At 36.9% G+C, this 16,750-nt stretch overlaps 1 protein-coding gene across 1 annotated transcript; it reads right to left on the reverse strand.

Annotated features, from left to right (window-relative positions):
* Positions 1–14,943: 14,943 nt before the first annotated feature.
* LOC124881207 (ladderlectin-like) lies at positions 14,944–16,702 on the reverse strand. The gene is made up of 5 exons (XM_047386732.1): positions 16,670–16,702; positions 15,833–15,936; positions 15,593–15,727; positions 15,363–15,471; positions 14,944–15,243 (listed from the first exon to the last, which is right to left on the reverse strand). The coding sequence occupies exons 2-5, from the start codon at positions 15,851–15,853 to the stop codon at positions 15,176–15,178; spliced, it is 333 nt and encodes a 110-aa protein (XP_047242688.1). The 5' UTR covers positions 15,854–15,936; positions 16,670–16,702; the 3' UTR covers positions 14,944–15,175.
* Positions 16,703–16,750: the final 48 nt, after the last annotated feature.

Below are 16,750 nucleotides of genomic sequence, written 5' to 3' on the forward strand. Positions count from 1 at the left end.
TCAGAGCAGAGTTCTTAAGAGAAAGAAAATATAGAAATAAGGCTTTTATGGAAACAGAACAAAAGTTGGATCCTGATAACAAATGGAGTTTAAACAAAAATTCAACATGGAAGACTCACCATCACCTCCAGCTTCATCTAATTACTCCTCCATGTGGCTCTGCTCCACCAATCAGCGTCAATCCGCATTTCTCCCAGGCCAATCATCCTTGAAGGCTCTGCTTTAAAAGATCTTCATCCATGGAACCATCCATTCTTTAGCTGAACTTTGACCCTCCTCCACCCCATCTCCACCATTTGGCTTCCAAATCTCCTCAGGCCTCCACTCCACCACCAGGATCGGATCCCAGGGGGGAAGACATCTCTAAATCTAACCATAAGATGTTCATTCAAGCGAATGTCATTCTCAGCATTCATGTCTTCCAGTAGGGTCCGAGCAGCAAAGAAATAAACATTCACTAATAAACTTTTCTAATTGCATCCCTGTCTTCTCTTTGTGAGTCTTTCCAGGTTGAATGATCTAATTTAACCTGTAAGCTCGGAGGATTTTAACACCAACCTACAAACCACTCATGATGGTTAAATGTGGCTAAAATCTTCTAATCGAAGAGGTCCTTGGGAGTCAGAGGAGACGGTTCTGTAAAAAGGGGCCAAATATTTGAAAAGTAAACCTTTTGTCATAACTTAATAATTATTCAGGATTTTAATTTCTAAAAAGTACTCAATTTAGCCTGTTTCAAAGGCATTTTAGAGAGAAGATACACAGTTCCTCATTTACTCCTTGACCTGTAATGGTCTCTGGTGATTTTACCCGGTAAATTAATCTCTAAGGAAAGTTTTTTGCTTCCAGTTAAAAAAAACTGAAACAGAAAAAAACTGAAGCAAAAAGTAACCAACCAAAACTGGAATAAACTGCAGAACAACACATTTCAAGTATTATCTTCATATTGTATTAGGAATAAAATAATCTGGCTTCAAAAAAAGGAAGAAATATGAGCATCTTAAAAAGATGACATTATCTAAGGACATGACACAGCATGCATATATGGATTTGGTTTTAAATTGATAAAATTAAAAAATAAGACATGGTAATTATAATCATTAATATTTATTATTGCAACTGGTACATTCCAAGGAAATTTGTCCTCTGCATTAAACCTGTCCCTTATGGAGCAGTGGGCTGCTGTGTGGCACCCAGGGAGCATTCTGGGGCTAAAGTTCTTACTCAGAAGACAGGTTGGCCATGTGTGGATTCAAACCAGGGTACCTGCAGACTTGTCAGATCACAAGTGATCTGCTCTTAGCACTAGACTACCACTTCCTTTCTACAAATAAACTTGTTGTTTTATCTTGAGGTTTCAGCACCAAAACTCTTGTAAAACCAGAACTTAACAACAAACAAATAAACAAATTGTTAACACCTAATAAATGAAATAAGACAAGGATTTTGGTGAAAAGGCTTTCAGAATGAGGGGATTGAATCAGGATTTTCTATAGTTTTTTTGTGTTATTTTCATTTCTTTATTTGCATTAGTAACATACAGAAGGCCTTGAATTGGTTTTCATTTAAAGAAAATAATGAACTCATCTTCTGCAGTATCACAATGTGACCAACAAGTGTCAACGTGGAGAGCTTTAACATTGAACCAGTTTAAAGGGGACATATCAGCATCATCGTTTTTAGCCCTTAAATACATTTTGTTGTGTACTTGGAGTCTGTAGGAGAGAAGGGAAGTTTAGTCTTTTCAGGTGTTGCATAGATATCTTTATATTTTTTCTGGTTCATAGTCCGTTCAGTTTCATCTATCCTTTAGTACGGTTTTGAAACTAAAACATCACAGTATTTGCTTTAGAACTGCTAAACAAGGTCATGGACCTCCAGCTGACTAAGGTCGTGTATCCGCTGCAATTTTGTAGTCCGAGCTCAAGTACGCATACGCTGCAAGTAGATAAATCTACAAACTCATTCAGTAAATTAGAATATTGTTGAAAAAGTTATTTATTTTAGCAACCTAACTCATTTAGTCAAACACATTATATAAATTAACTGCACACTAACTGATGTTTTGTAGCCCTTTTTTCCTGTTATTTCTGATTTTCTGCTTACAGCCTGATAAAACAACAAAAGTTTAAAAAGTCATCGTGCTGATTTTGATTTATTATATTTTCACTTTTAACAAGAGATGCTTCATCCTCTAAAACATGTGCAGGTATAGGGATTTTTGTTAAGCTCAGTTACTACATTTTTTATTTTATCCAGGGCAAGTGTGATTTGGTTATCCATTTATATGAGCATAAGAAAAATCAAACAAAAATCAACAACAAAAAAAAAACAAAAATAAAAAACACAGTGATCACTTCAGTTTAAAATCACCTTGATATCAGCGAACTGCTTCTGTAACAGAAGCTGACATGCAGCCAGAAGCGTTAAAGATGAGGCCTTATTTCGACAGATCCGTGCGGCTGTAGAAACGTTCTTTCTGCGCTGTCCGGGTCTGGAACCAATCTGTCCTTACCATCAACGTTACCTCTGTAAATAGAATGAACAACAACAAAAAAATATATATATATTGAAATAAACACATTAAAGCTGAAAAAAGGGGTAATTTAAACGAGTTCTACTAGTATTTTCAGTGTAACAAGTTTAAATCTTTCTTAGCTGTACCAGACTTGACGATGATGTACACAGCTCTGATGTCTCTGTGACTACTGTGAAACTAAACCTGTTTTTTATTGCCAGCACACTGAAATGCAAAAAAGAGGTCCAATTACCATATTGGCTATTCATTGCACTGTTTCTTGTGGACATAAGTCAGTGATGTCTGACATGGGGACGCTGTGTCTGTAGACTTTACCAAAAACAAAAACTAGAATCTCCTTTTAGAAGCACGTATTAGCAATGAGAAACCAGCAAACTTTGATATTCATCAGGCCCTGGGGGTCTCACCTGTTCATGAACCTATGTATGTCCTCTTTTTGGAGGGAGTTGAGATTGTTCTAATTACTTTATTGCCCTGTGTCACACACTTGGTCAGGAAATTGAATCAAAAGCCGAGGGGTGATGTTGACTGGGACTTCAGTTACAGAATAACTGTTTCAGTAAGTCCCTAAATAACCTTTTCTCTAAGATGAAAAGAAAATGTTTTAGAAAAGCTACAAGTAACTAAAATTATCATTTATTTTCCTAAAATGGAGTCTCTCATGATTCAAAACAAACACATCATCGCTAGAGTCAATTTATAATTTGGAAACAGTATACTGAGGGTTCGTAAAGTTTTTATGTTAATCTCATATTTGTCTTACCTCTTTTCTCCTGCTTTCCAGTCTGTTGACGCAGAAGTGGAAGGTTTGCTCGTTGTAGGGAAGCACAGTCTTTATTTATCTTTAGGTCTTTTCTATTTTGAACTGATTTAGACCGGCTCATATATTCAGCAAATAGGTCCTGCTGTAAAGCAAAATGAACTTACAATTCTGTCAGGTTACATAGTTCATTTATGAGGATTTCATGTGACGGGTTAATATTAAGTTGATTATACCTTTAAAATATAAAAGGATGCATGTCTTTTTTTTAGATGTATTAATACCTGAAAAACATACAGATTATTAATAACACCCTGTGTTTTAATTGGCTCATTTAAGGTTTCGCCCCTAATGACGACAACCAATCAGCATCCACGGTTACGCCCCTTGGACACACCCCCTGTTGACCCCATGACCTCCCCGCACCCATGGCGCAATGACCCCCCCTTAAGGTCAAAGGTCACCTGTCAAAAAGTTTGATTGAAGGGTGTACTTTAGTCTCTCTCCTGTCTCCTTGTAGCGCCTCCAGGCTCTGGACACTACGCTGACAGACAGCAAACCTTCTTGCCACAGCTCGCATTGATGTGCCATCCTGGATGAGCTGCACTACCTGAGCCACTTGTGTGGGTTGTAGAGTCCGTCTCATGCTACCACGAGTGTGAAAGCACCACCAACATTCAAAAGTGACCAAAACATCATCCAGAAAGCATAGGTACTGAGAAGTGGTCTGTGGTCCCCACCTGCAGAACCACTCCTTTATTGAGTGTCTTGCTAATCGCCAAAGATTTCCCCCTGTTGTCTTTTCTATTTGCACAACAACATGTGAAATTGTTTGTCAATCAGTGTTGCTTCCTAAGTGGACAGTTTGATTTCACAGAAGTTTGATTTACTTAGAGTTATATTATGTTAAGTGTACCCTTTATTTTTTTTAGCAGTGTATATACACACCACCAGAACATGACTACTGTATGCAGGCAGGTATATCATAGATGTGATTAATGTTTGAGGGGTATAACCATTTGTCATATATTGTGAGCACCATCTTCTAATTCTGCATATTTCTGATTAGTGATGTGGTCCAGCCAGCCCTTTAAACCTGATGGATGAGAGAGGCATCACAAACATCTGCAGACCACCTGTGTGATGCTTCGCTCATCATCCAGAAACACAAACCAAAGGTCTCAGTTGCAGCTTCCATCCAAGTCTCTGACCTTGTGAGAGATTTAGCCACACCGCCAGACTTTCTGTTCAGAAAGACATCTGCCTCTTTGTTCTGTTGAAGAGGTTTTTCCAGGAACCGGTCACTCAGGTTGATCCTGCTGTCACCGTTGTAAATACTTGTACATGGTTTTATTTTATGCCTTTTGTCTTGTAATTTTGATCTGTTTGAATGTTGTTTTTTTCCACATTCTGTTTAAATGCTATTTGTAATTTTGAAAATAAACTGTGTTTAGAAATTTAAATGAAGTTGACGTATTGTTAGGTCAAATGGAAATAAAATACATTGGTGACAAAAACAATTTAGAAATTTATTAGAACAGTTTAAAACTTTGAGAAACAATCTGAACAAAACTTATTATTATTTCTTATATAGCACCTTATTTCAGTACCATTCTTTCTAAGATGGAAAACAGTCTGTCCATTCTCTGTGCCCTCATGTCCTCCCTGATCAACTCCATCATCTCTGTCCATCTTTCTTTTCTGAGCCTTTCCTGCTGGCTCACTGTCTTCCTTCTCGGTCTGATTGACCACCGCTCCGCTTGGCCCTGGAGTGTCCTCAGGGATGGAGGCAATTAGGACAGGAGGTGTTGTGGAAGACCTCTGTCCCAACACCTCATCCATAAAGACAAACCAGGGCCAAGTAGCAGCAGTGGGCTTTTCACTGACTCCCTCTCCTGACCCTGGATACTTACAATCCTAAAGTTAGAAGGAAGAAAAAGAGTTGACTAAACAGAGAAACCAACAAGACTTTTAGAAATATTTTTTTTTATTTGTGTGTGACATGAGAACATCTGAACATACTTTATATTTCTTTTTCATATTGTCCCACTTTTTTTTGGCCTGCAAGGGGGTGACCTTCCCCTGTTGGACCATCTTCTCCAGAATTGTCCTAAACAAGCAAAAGGAAAGAGGGAAAACCAAAAGAAGTATGTTAATAACTGGATGGATATTTATGGAAGTTAGAAAGATAGGAGTTATTGAAACTGGACAGAAACTGACTGTAAATAATGTTGTTATTGTACCTCCAAGCCACGGTGGCTGAGTTTTTAGCTCTAGTAAAAAGGTGGTCATTCTCACCCCTGAGCTTAATAAACTGACCCGTCTGCTCCTTTGTCCCTAAACAATAAAAACAACAACAACAAAAAAAAACATCTTGCGTAATATCAGTGTAAAACAAGTCTTTTTTTATTTATTTTACATTTGTCTTAATTTGCAGAACATATTAAAATATTTCAAATGCCTAAAACAAGCTCTTTCAAACTTTTCACTTCTTTACTGAGATTTGCTTGCATTTGAAAGTGTATTTCTCTTCAGCTGTACCTGGAATCATGAATTATAATGCTAGCTGAATTATAAATATACTTTAAAAAATACGTAGCATATTTCTTCATCAAAAATAAATATTTAAAAGCTTATTTATTCTCAATCACACTCTCCAGCGATACGGTAAGATTACATAAAATTGTCCATTTATTCAGGTTAACTTTAATATCACCTGTAATGTCAAATCAACTTACATGAACAAATGACACAATACATTAAAATAATACTAACATAAACTGTTAGAAATCACTTGTGTTTAACGTTCACTGTTCACTGTTCACAGTTATATTCCCGCACTAAAAACATTGTAAAAGTTCATTTGTGTCACAGAAAGTGTAATTTTTCACAGTTTACTCACAGTTTTTGCCAGTGTGGTCCGCCATGGCTGCCCCTGTTTGACCAAAATGCTTCGACCCACAATGAATCATGGGAAAAGATGGACCGCGAAGGATACTCACAAGTCATCCTTCAAATCAGGCAAAAGAAGGACACATTTGTCAGCCACATCTGTCAGACCTTCCGCACCGCACTGTGATGTAATCAGCCCACAAGTACGCACTTGGAAGGATCCAGCCCCTGAATTGGGACACACCCTCGGCCGGCACATGGATCCTCCTCCTTCCTGAATATTGACCAATAGGAGAGGAGCTGGAGAGAAGAAGGCAGCCCTCCTCATTTGCATAATGAAGCAGAAATGCATACGGTAAAGGAAAAAGAGAGGCGAGGAAATGTCAAAAGAACAAAGGCATGTGTAAGGAAAAGGAAAAATAATATATATACATTTCTGCTTTTATTTTTAATTTTGTCAGGATCGGTCCTCCATATACCTTATCTTACAAAGTTCAGCTTTAAACTGTAGCTTCAGTGTTCCTGCCTTGATATGCTGGACAAGCTGGACTCCTCCTCTTATATAGGTGGTTCCAGCTGCCACACCTGAAAGTTGGAGTATGTTTTTCAGGAACAAATAACTCTCTTTAGTAAATTCTTAACTACTGAACAAACAATAAGGAAAAGTATCAAATCCCAAAGTCCAAATGTGGGTTTTATGGAAAACATTTTACTGCACTTTCTAAGATCTTCTTTGATTACTGTGATGACCTTGGTATTGATGTCTACAACAAATTGTCAGTATAGATAATCTATTACATTAAATAAAACTTCACAAAGAGCATTAGATGTTTTTCTGTGACTCTATCATCATCTCATCAATCATATCTGTATGGCCACTCACACTAAAGAACAGCGTTTAGAAGCAGTCGTGTTAAAACGATTCAACACACTACTAGTTTTGATTTGTGTTAATACAGTCCTGTGAGATGAAATAGTCTGTTTTAAGAGAATCCATCCCTAAACACGTACCGATAAACATCCTTCTCCACAGCTGGTGACTCTTGAATTCAGGTGTTTAATTCAGAAACTAACGTATGAAATCAAGCACACAGCCTTGCTGTCTTAATTGGAAAACATTTGGAAAACAAAATGAGATGTTGTGATGAGGTCAGTGAATTATGATGTCACCTTTGCATTAATATAGTTGGTACAATTTCACTTCTCTTGCATGCATTAAACAGAAAGTGGTATCAGCAACTATTTCTATTTATGATCTTCTTCCTCATAACAGAGTAGAGGTCAACAACTCTTAAGGCATACAGTTCAGCTAACAATTGTTCATACCTCTGGCAGATTTAGATTTGAATGTTTTTTTCTTTTGACTAAAACATTTGTTTGACACAAACATCCTACAAATGCCTAATAACAGTGTACAATGGGTATCATTGTTATTTATTGGGATTCCAGTAATTAAATGCTTCTTATAACTGCTGAGCAGCTGTTTGCATGTCTCCACTGGTATTTTGACATTTTATTTTTGCTGATGAGATCGAAGTCTTTGACGTTGGAAGGCCTCCTTGCTATCACCCTAATCATTATTTGCCTCCTCAGAGTTTTTATCAGACTGAAGCCAGCCACTCCAAAACAATAATATTACTTCCAGTCACTTGCTAAAATAAAAGAAATTCAAATATAAATCTGCCAGGGGAATGGATAGTTTTGGCACTGCTGATTCCAGTTCTGAAACATCTAGTAGCATTAATTAAAACACTGTGGTGAGCATTTTAAGCTGTTTTGGCAGGCTTCTTAATAGAGTTAAACCCTCTGTGTGCAGCAACAGGTGGACCAACCACAAATTAAAGTATGTGTATTACATACAGTATCATCATATGAGTGGTCAAATGCTTTTTGTTTATAGAGTCTACTTTACTTTCAAATCTCCACTAAAATAATCTTTACTATTTCATCCTAAATTGGAATTTAGATGCCAGTTAATCAAAAATCCTGTCTTTTCCAGAAATTGTCCATTACCTTTACATGAAAACACATCTTAACTGCACGGAAGCAACATATCTTTTTCAGTACAAATGAACAAATTCAATAATTTTTTACGGATATTATAATATCAGAGTAGCAACAGAAAATAAGACAATGCAGAACACCATTTGAAACAACTAGACATGTGCACAGTACAGTTTAAATGATTGCCATATTTCACTCAAAGTATACATACAGCTCAGTGTAATAAAACATGATGCTACAGTTTCATATAAACCTTTATGATGTCAAATAAATCAGATCAGGTCAAGGTTGAGGAATAAAAATACAGTCATCTGTGACACCTGACCTTGGAAAGGAAGATGCAACAATAAGGAAATATAATTCATGTCTGTGATTGATAGCAAATGTTTGGACAAGAAGTCATGCTGAAACATTCATTCAAAGTTGTTTTTAGTCATTACGTTTAGTTGCTACAAGCATTTTTTGTTTTGTTTTGTTGAGAATAAGAACAGCTCATATACTGTTGATGCCAGGCATCAAACCAGAACCAAGAGGCTGATGTGCCAATAATATGCAGATAAAAACAAGATACTGTTCCAGTGAAATCAAGCAACGGTTATGAGAGTTGACCCGACTTTTATGATAAGGCAACTGCAATTTGTTCTTTGGTTTTCTGAATTATTCGTGTCCTATTTTATCAGAACTGCAAATATTACAGATCTGTCATTTGATTTTAATTGAAATTTCCCTTCCGGTTGTGACTGTCCCACACACCACTGCCAATCTCATGTCAACTTAACCACACTCATACTTGACTGAGATGCTTTATATCTGGTGTCATCTAAAGCCACACATTGGTGATAAAGATGTTTGGAGTGTCGAAGTGATTTTTGTATTTGACCAAGTAGTCCAACAGCTAGCTTCAAGGTGGGACATGTTGCCATTTGGCTGGAAGACTCCACCTCCAAACATTTTTACACCTATCCTAGCTTTGTCTCCTCTCTGCGCCCATTATAACTGCTCCTCTCTCCAGACCCTTTACTCTCCTTTGGCCAACTCTTCCTCTTCCTTCTCCAGACATTCTTAGTCTTCTCCATCAACACCAAGTAACCTTAATCCTAAAACATCTGTTTGAATCAGTGTAATTAGAGGAACCTGTATACCATATTTTTATTGAAATCAGTTATGTTTACCTAACATTATAATCAGCTATGTGTGAACTACATAATAAGAATAATATATACTATAATCGGAGTTTTCTTTTTACTTAAACAGGCTTCTGTGCTTCTGTGTTCTTTTACCTAAAAGGGACTGGTTCCTTTTCACCGCCCACATGGTTGATCAGAAGGAGGGATTGCTGCAACTGGACTTTCAGACAGAACCCTTTACATCAGTTGTGATATAAACTGAATTTGACTGAATCGTATTAGTACTAGAATGAAATTGGAGTGCTTGTTAATGAGTGAATCGGTCTATATGATTAGAATGATTGATTTAATTATATTTGATTTGATTTCTGGCTATACGTTTGATAATTTTGTCATGCAAATTGACTTGAGGTGACATAAATAAACTCAATTTAAGTTGTTTTTTATTGTGTTGGACTGAAGTCACTAAAATCTAGATGTTTTGTACAGTATTTAGGGTTTGGGATATTGACTTTGTAAAGTAAAGAAATTGACTTTGTAGAGTCCCTTTAGACGACATGTGTTGTGAATTGGCGCTATATGAATTAAACTGAGTTGAATTGAAGATTTCGTTCTCTACTGAGATGTGCTCAGTGTAAATTTCTATAAATAAGACAAAGGTTGTCCATAGTCTAGGTTTGAGGTATAACGTTCCAGTTGAGACGCTGCTCACTGAATGCATATTGTGTAAAAAAACAGCATGAAAAGGTCTTAGTAGTATGACCGCAGCAGACTGAAATTTTGCTAATCATGTGGAGATTTAGGTATGTGACTACAGATTATAATTTAGATGCCAGTTAATCAAATATTCTGCCTATTCCAGTAATTGTCTATTACCTTTATATGAAAACACGATTTAATTGCATTGAAGCAACATTGCTTGATTGAACAAATGTTTGTTTCTTTTAGGTTGATTTCGAGTTCAGACGTTTGCATAGAATTCTAAACAATCTTCTGTTTTTTGTGGCCCCAGTCATGGATGAAAACATTAATGACACATGAATTGAACTATACACAAAGTTGCTGGTAGGAACCTCTCTGCATCTTTAAACTACATTAACCTACTTCTAGCTCAGCCAAGGAAGGAGGAGTCAGAGCTGGACTTTCATTATGAACTTCCCAGAACTTCTCTCATATCAGCTGTCTTAGTTGTCTTAGTTGACCTAAATATACGTATTGACAATATGCTGAAATAAATAATAAATTGTATGTCCTTCGATTTACATCTTACTTACAATAGAACCAAGTATAGTTTAAAGAACTTAAATTTGTGGCATCTTGTCATGTATCCTATGACCCTCTATCATATCATTGATGTTATGTTTGCCCAAATAAAATTACCCGGCCAGGTGTTAATGGTAATAAATAAACATGTTCACAAATGCTTATCAACAGAACACAGATTCGAATAGTCACTGGACTGGATGTTGTCCCAAAGAAAAGCAAACAGCTGATCTTTGCAATGACCTTTAAAAATTGTAGTTCCATCTACAAATATTCTGTCAACAGTAAGTGATTTTAAATGGTTTATTGAAAAATGTGAAATAATTATTGTTTCTTCCAGGATCAGGAGAGGAGTCCAGGACTGAACTTGAGGTTGGCAGGTTTATTTTGGGAAAAAAATATTTAAGGAAATATTATTTTAAATGGGAAACAACAACCTTTCTGGATAAATGATTCTTAAATAGTGTTAGGTATTAATTAGTCAACTCAGAGGAAAGAAGAAATCGACACAGAGTCTCTGTTCTTTTCTTGCGCAAGAGGTAGCTCACACTCTGCAGTGCAAATCTACAAAGTGTTGGCACCCTCTCTCTTTATTTATATATGCTGGTTCACACACAGTTCAACAAACATTCAGGGTGTGTGTGTGTGTGTGGGGGGGGGTCAGAAAGGTTAGGGTTCATGTGTTTTGATTTTAAACAGAGAGGGAGTGGGGACTTGGTACGAGCAGCCCCTAGATGTTGCTGATAAAAGCATAACTCACTCCTCTCCCCCATCTCCCTTTCTGTGGCATGTAGGAGGGAAAAGCACTTAGAGCAGACAGGAGTGATGAACAATACAAAAGTTTTCAAACCCCTAACAACTAGCCATCACCAGAGTCACGTATGCATCTAGCCAGTCTAGCCTTAGCCGTTTCAGCTAACACAGGAAAGCCTATAGCTTCCTTAAAGTCAAACATGCACCTTTTTTAAAATACTGTTAATTTAAGGATCACAAAGCATAAGCATTGACTGTGCATTATGGCTGTTCTGTCTTTAAAAACACCTTTTGTATAAAGTTTGTCTTAACTGTAACACACAACACTGAACAAATAATTACCCTCAATGCTGAGAGGCTTGCTTACATTAGCTGAGCAGGTAGACTATATAATCCGGGTTTTAATTCAGGGCATTATGGTGCCTAACTATAATCTCGCAGAGGGTACCACAAAGGTTAGGGCCTGCTCGGCTGTCTTGATACATACATACAGAGCCACACCAGGTAACATAGTCTAATAAATGGCAAACTGTGTTATGTTCCCACAGGCGGTTTTAACAGGGTGGCCGGTGCCACCCCCATACAATATTTGGCCACCCCTGTTGCCACGGCAACATTTCTTGAACTTCATTGGCTTCTATTCTTTGGAGCTTCTGGCAACTGAATTACCTGAGAGTTTGACTTGGAGACAACAGGCACACAGATACTGGTACCGGGAGCCGTTATTTTTCCCCCCCAACAGTTCACTTATGATAAGTCGTGCTCCTAGCTTCTTTTTTGCCCTTTTCAGATTTGCGGCAAAACTCAAAGTTGCTTGATGTAGAATATTTTTTGCCATTTTTTGCTTTGGCTTTAGCTGAGTAACACTGGTTGTGGTTCTAAACTAGTGTGTCATGGTGATCCATAAACAAATACGCCACGGAACTAAGGAGTCGCCTTATTATTTTATGTACATAACATCTACCTTTCACATTTTCTCATTGACTTTGTTAAGAGCAAGGGGATGGACGGAGTAGTAAATATGGCAGCACATGCTGAAGGAGATGCTCTTTCAATAACGTGTGCTACACAGTGTTAAATAAATTGATAAAACAATTCCTCCCATGTATTTTGATGTCTGCATAAATCCTCAAAGTTTCTCTCAATCGGTAAAATCTGGATTATAATTCCAGGCATTGGTATCATATTTATACAGTTTCTATTTAATCTGAACTGTCTGTTTCACACTTGTCTTGCAAGCTCTTGTACTACCAAATAAATATGCCTACTTATTTTTCAGGAGTGAAGTAACTACTGCCTGAGCTGAACAGAGCATCAGCAGAGCTTCTAAAATAAATTGTAAGTTTGGTAAATATGGGGAATATTTCTAAATGCTCATTTGTTTGTCAAAGACGCACTTCAGCCAGATATCTTATATTAGTATTAGTTGGGTAAAAAATCACCATACCATGAATTTTGTTACACATTTTTAAAAATGTTAAATTTCAATTAATGTACATTTTCAATTTATGTAAAAAACTGAAATTATGCTGACCAAGAATACATTCATGATCGAATATTGCACTGGGTTATACAGTTAAAAAGAGATGAAATAAATTGATGTTGAAGTGCCACTTTAGGCAAATTCTTTTTTTCAACAATTATTTGTTTCTGTCTTTTAAGAATAAATGCTGATAAGAAACATGTCTAAAACTAAAGTACCACCAGTCAACATGTAGAGTTTCTTTTCCTAAAAACAAGTACCCAGTGAGAGCCCCAGGGTCAGGTCGGACCTAGTCGGCCAGAGGATGACCAGAAACAGCAGACTCAGAGCAGCACAAACCAGAACTCATTATCAGGTCATTATTTCTTACCATACTTAATTTGTGCAGTCCAAGATGTTAGTGAGATCAGTTACTACTCGTATGGTGTCATGATAGATAGGGTGAGATAAAGTCAAAACCAGGTCGATGGACATTGTCTCTTCCCTGCAAATGTTTCTGTTCGGACGTGATAAAGCTGCTTTCTTTTAATCATTTTAGTGGTGTTCATCAGCAAGAATAAAATGGCTCTGAATGTTTTATTCTAATCTAGCTTCATTTAGATGTATCTATATTTTTCTAATGCAGTAAGTCCTTATTATGTTTAAGAACGACGTCACTAGTTTTTATTAGTTGCTATTATTTTAATAATGCTTGGATTAGTTTGGGTTTCATTAGTTCTAAAGCTTGTTTTAATGTCTTTCCAAACCTCAATTAGTGTCTTTTTATATGTGGAATTCAAAAGGGTCAAAGTATTGTTTTCATTAGTATTCATTGTGAATGTAACTATTAAATCTCAACCATAGATACCATTTTCCAAATCTTGTTCAATGACATTTAACTCCAACTGAGTCCTGTGGAAAAAATGCACTCCTCATCAGTTTACAAGGCTTAATAATATTGAATAACACAAAAATGAATGGCATATTATGTTTTAAAATCTTAGTTTGTTTTTGCCAGTTTTATAAACACACCATACAGTTTCATTCAGCTATAGTTCTTCCTTTTTAATTACAGTGTGTATTTATCTCAGGCAACTAAAGTTTGTTTCAGTTAACTAAAGTTTTTTTTCTATTTCAGTCCACTCAAGTGATTCTGTTAAATGTACATTTCATCTTGTGTTAAATTTAAGTCTAATTTGATCATTCTGAACCTGACTGGAAAAGTCCAAACATCTGTTAATCAAAACCATGTTTTGAGGGGAGAGATTGTTCCTTTCTGGCACTTCCTTTTGTTTTATCATAAGGAATTGACCTAATATTATTATGTTACTGTTGAGGATCAGCTCTGCTCTTGTAGTCACTAATTATTATTGTGACAAACCTTGGTTGGCATAAAGATAATTCCTTATTTAATAAATAACACTAAGCATCAGACAGTTTAAAATGTTTTTACTCTTCAAGCAGGCAGTCAGTGGGTTGGTCGTATCAGAGAATGCAGGTTTTGGGATAAAAAAGAAGAAAAGAAAACATCTTGGACAATATTGAGCAAAGCACAAGATGTGAAGAAACCAGCATGTCTTTTTGACTGAAAATGTTGTAGTGGAATTATCTCTGTTGTATTTTTAATAAAATAATAATGTTCAACAATTGACTGCTATACTGTTTTTATTTATCTCTGTTTTATGTGTTTAACATACTTTCAGCACTTTTTTTCTTTGCCACAATGGTGGTGTGGTTGGTAGCACTGTTGCCTTGCAGCAAGAAGGTCCTGGGTTCAATTCCCAGCCTGGGGTCTTTCTAGATGGAGTTTGCATGTTCTCCCCATGCATGCGTGGGTTCTCACTGGGTACTCTGGCTTCCTCCCACAGTCCAAAGACATTCCTGTTAGGTTAATTGGTAACTCTAAATTGCCTTTAGGTGTATGAATGAGTGTGTGAATGGTTGATTGTGTGTTGCCCTGCGATGGACTGGTGACCTGTCCAGGATGTACCCCGCCTCTCACCCATAGACTGCTGGAGATAGGCACCAGCTTCCCTGTGACCCACTATGGAAGAAGTGGTAGAAAATGACTGACTGAAGTGATTTAAATGGAACTTCATTGTGTGATTTTTTTAATGCTGTAAAATAAACTCTCACAATTTTGTTTAATTGTTAAAAAATTTATTTTTTTACTCAAACCAGAACCTTGGGCTATAATGATTTATTATACAAGTACACACTAGGTTTGCTAGACATTCCTTCAGTTATACTACAGAGAAAAAAAAACAAACTCTTACATCACTGGAAAATAACAAAAACAGTTTTTAGTTAGACTAAAGTGTAAAAAGGAGCAAAACATATCCAATCATCCACTCCTGTTTGTGGCATGTCTGACCTCAGAGGTTTTTGGCGCAGATGGAAGGAAGATTCCCGTTGCACCACACATCATCCCAGCACTTAGATCCTGCAAGAACAAACAACAGAAATCAGTGAAACTTCACACAGCTTATCAAATTCTACTTTTAATGACAGAACTGGAAATGGCTACTTTTTACAATCTACCAGATGTGGAAGATTATTTACCTCCATAGTTCATCTGTAGGCAATTCTGGTCTTTGGAATTACTTGGCTCTCCTGAACACCAGTTTGAGTAGTGGAAGGGACTTCCATCACTCCACAGCCACAACCTATCCTGGAACACAGAATTTAATAGATTACAATTTTTATTCTACATTTCACAGAATATCTGACAATCCTTTGTCAAAATGAGGGGAGATCCCTCCATGCATCCATATTGAGCTTGGAGAAAATACCTCCTGCGCATCAGAGCCTCCAATCCATGTTGCTGGTGACATGTGAGTTGAAGCTATTATCAACCTCTGAATGGAATGATACTCCTCAAAGTTATGGACGGATGCAAGGGTTGCCTGCAAAGACACACAGTTTCTCTGCAGCCGAGACAGAGAATTTATGAGTCAGAGCAGTAGCAGGACTCTGGTCATAAAAAGACTCATATAAGACAACCTTTGAGGAAATACATAGACTTAAATCACCTGAGCTCTCGCCCAAGTCATGGCTCTTGGAATGAAGATGAAGCAGCGATGTTTGAACTTAAACCAACCAGCAGGACAAGAACTCCTAAGCAGGTCATCTGCTTCTGCAGACACACAGGTGCAGTCTCAGGTAAACTGTGTATGGAGCTCCATATTGATATACAGATTTCTAACACATTTACGCTGAGAACTCAGATGAAGTACATGCATAAATGAAATAGATTATATCTAAATGTCCACTGTAGTATTTATAGGATTTAAATTCAAGAGAAAGGGTGCAGTACAATTCTGAAATGTACAGCGCTGGCACAGTTTATTGTTGTGCATGACATTGTTGAAATACCAGGATTTCAATCAAAATAACCTCTACTAGTGAACTGAAAACAGTTCATCATTGGGTCTTTCGGCTGGATAATGTCACAAAACATATGGCAACATTACAAAGATGGTTCATCAGACAAAATCAGTGTGTTGTTTTCTGTTAAAGCTCTTCTACCCTTTATAAGTTACCCTTGTAATGTCGCAGTTATCAGTTAAATGGTTAATTTGGGTAAAATGTGATGCAGTTGTATTATTCCACAAGTAATAAAGTTGTCCTCTAGGCTCCAAATTCATGTTGCTTTTGAATACCACAGATCACCGCTAAAAACATCCGAAATGTAAAACATTACTTTTATTATCTGCAGAGTGGAGACCTAAGGTTTTACAGTAGTGTTGACCACTTGGACCATTTGTGACTGCAGAAGTCTTTAGAAGGTAGTCTCTGTATAATCATTGCTGCAGATGGTAGTAATTTAATGAAAGCAATCTAATAAATGTATGGAAATTTTAACTCACCCTGTGCAGCATTCTCCTCAGCAGCAGGTTCATTTTCTAGATCTAGAAAACATGCATGGAAACAGATGTTAAATTCTTTGT

Source organism: Girardinichthys multiradiatus, chromosome 14 (genome assembly GCF_021462225.1).
Source record: "Girardinichthys multiradiatus isolate DD_20200921_A chromosome 14, DD_fGirMul_XY1, whole genome shotgun sequence".
NCBI classification, from domain to species: domain Eukaryota; kingdom Metazoa; phylum Chordata; class Actinopteri; order Cyprinodontiformes; family Goodeidae; genus Girardinichthys; species Girardinichthys multiradiatus.

Excerpts from the sequence above, each read along its gene's own strand:
- LOC124881207 (XM_047386732.1), bottom strand. The coding sequence starts at position 15,853 with ATGACTTGGGCGAGAGCTCAG. Across the intron at positions 15,728-15,832 it reads TGACTTGGGCGAGAGCTCAG|AGAAACTGTGTGTCTTTGCA; the intron begins GTGATTTAAGTC and ends TCTCGGCTGCAG. Across the intron at positions 15,472-15,592 it reads GAGGCTCTGATGCGCAGGAG|GATAGGTTGTGGCTGTGGAG; the intron begins GTATTTTCTCCA and ends TCTGTGTTCCAG.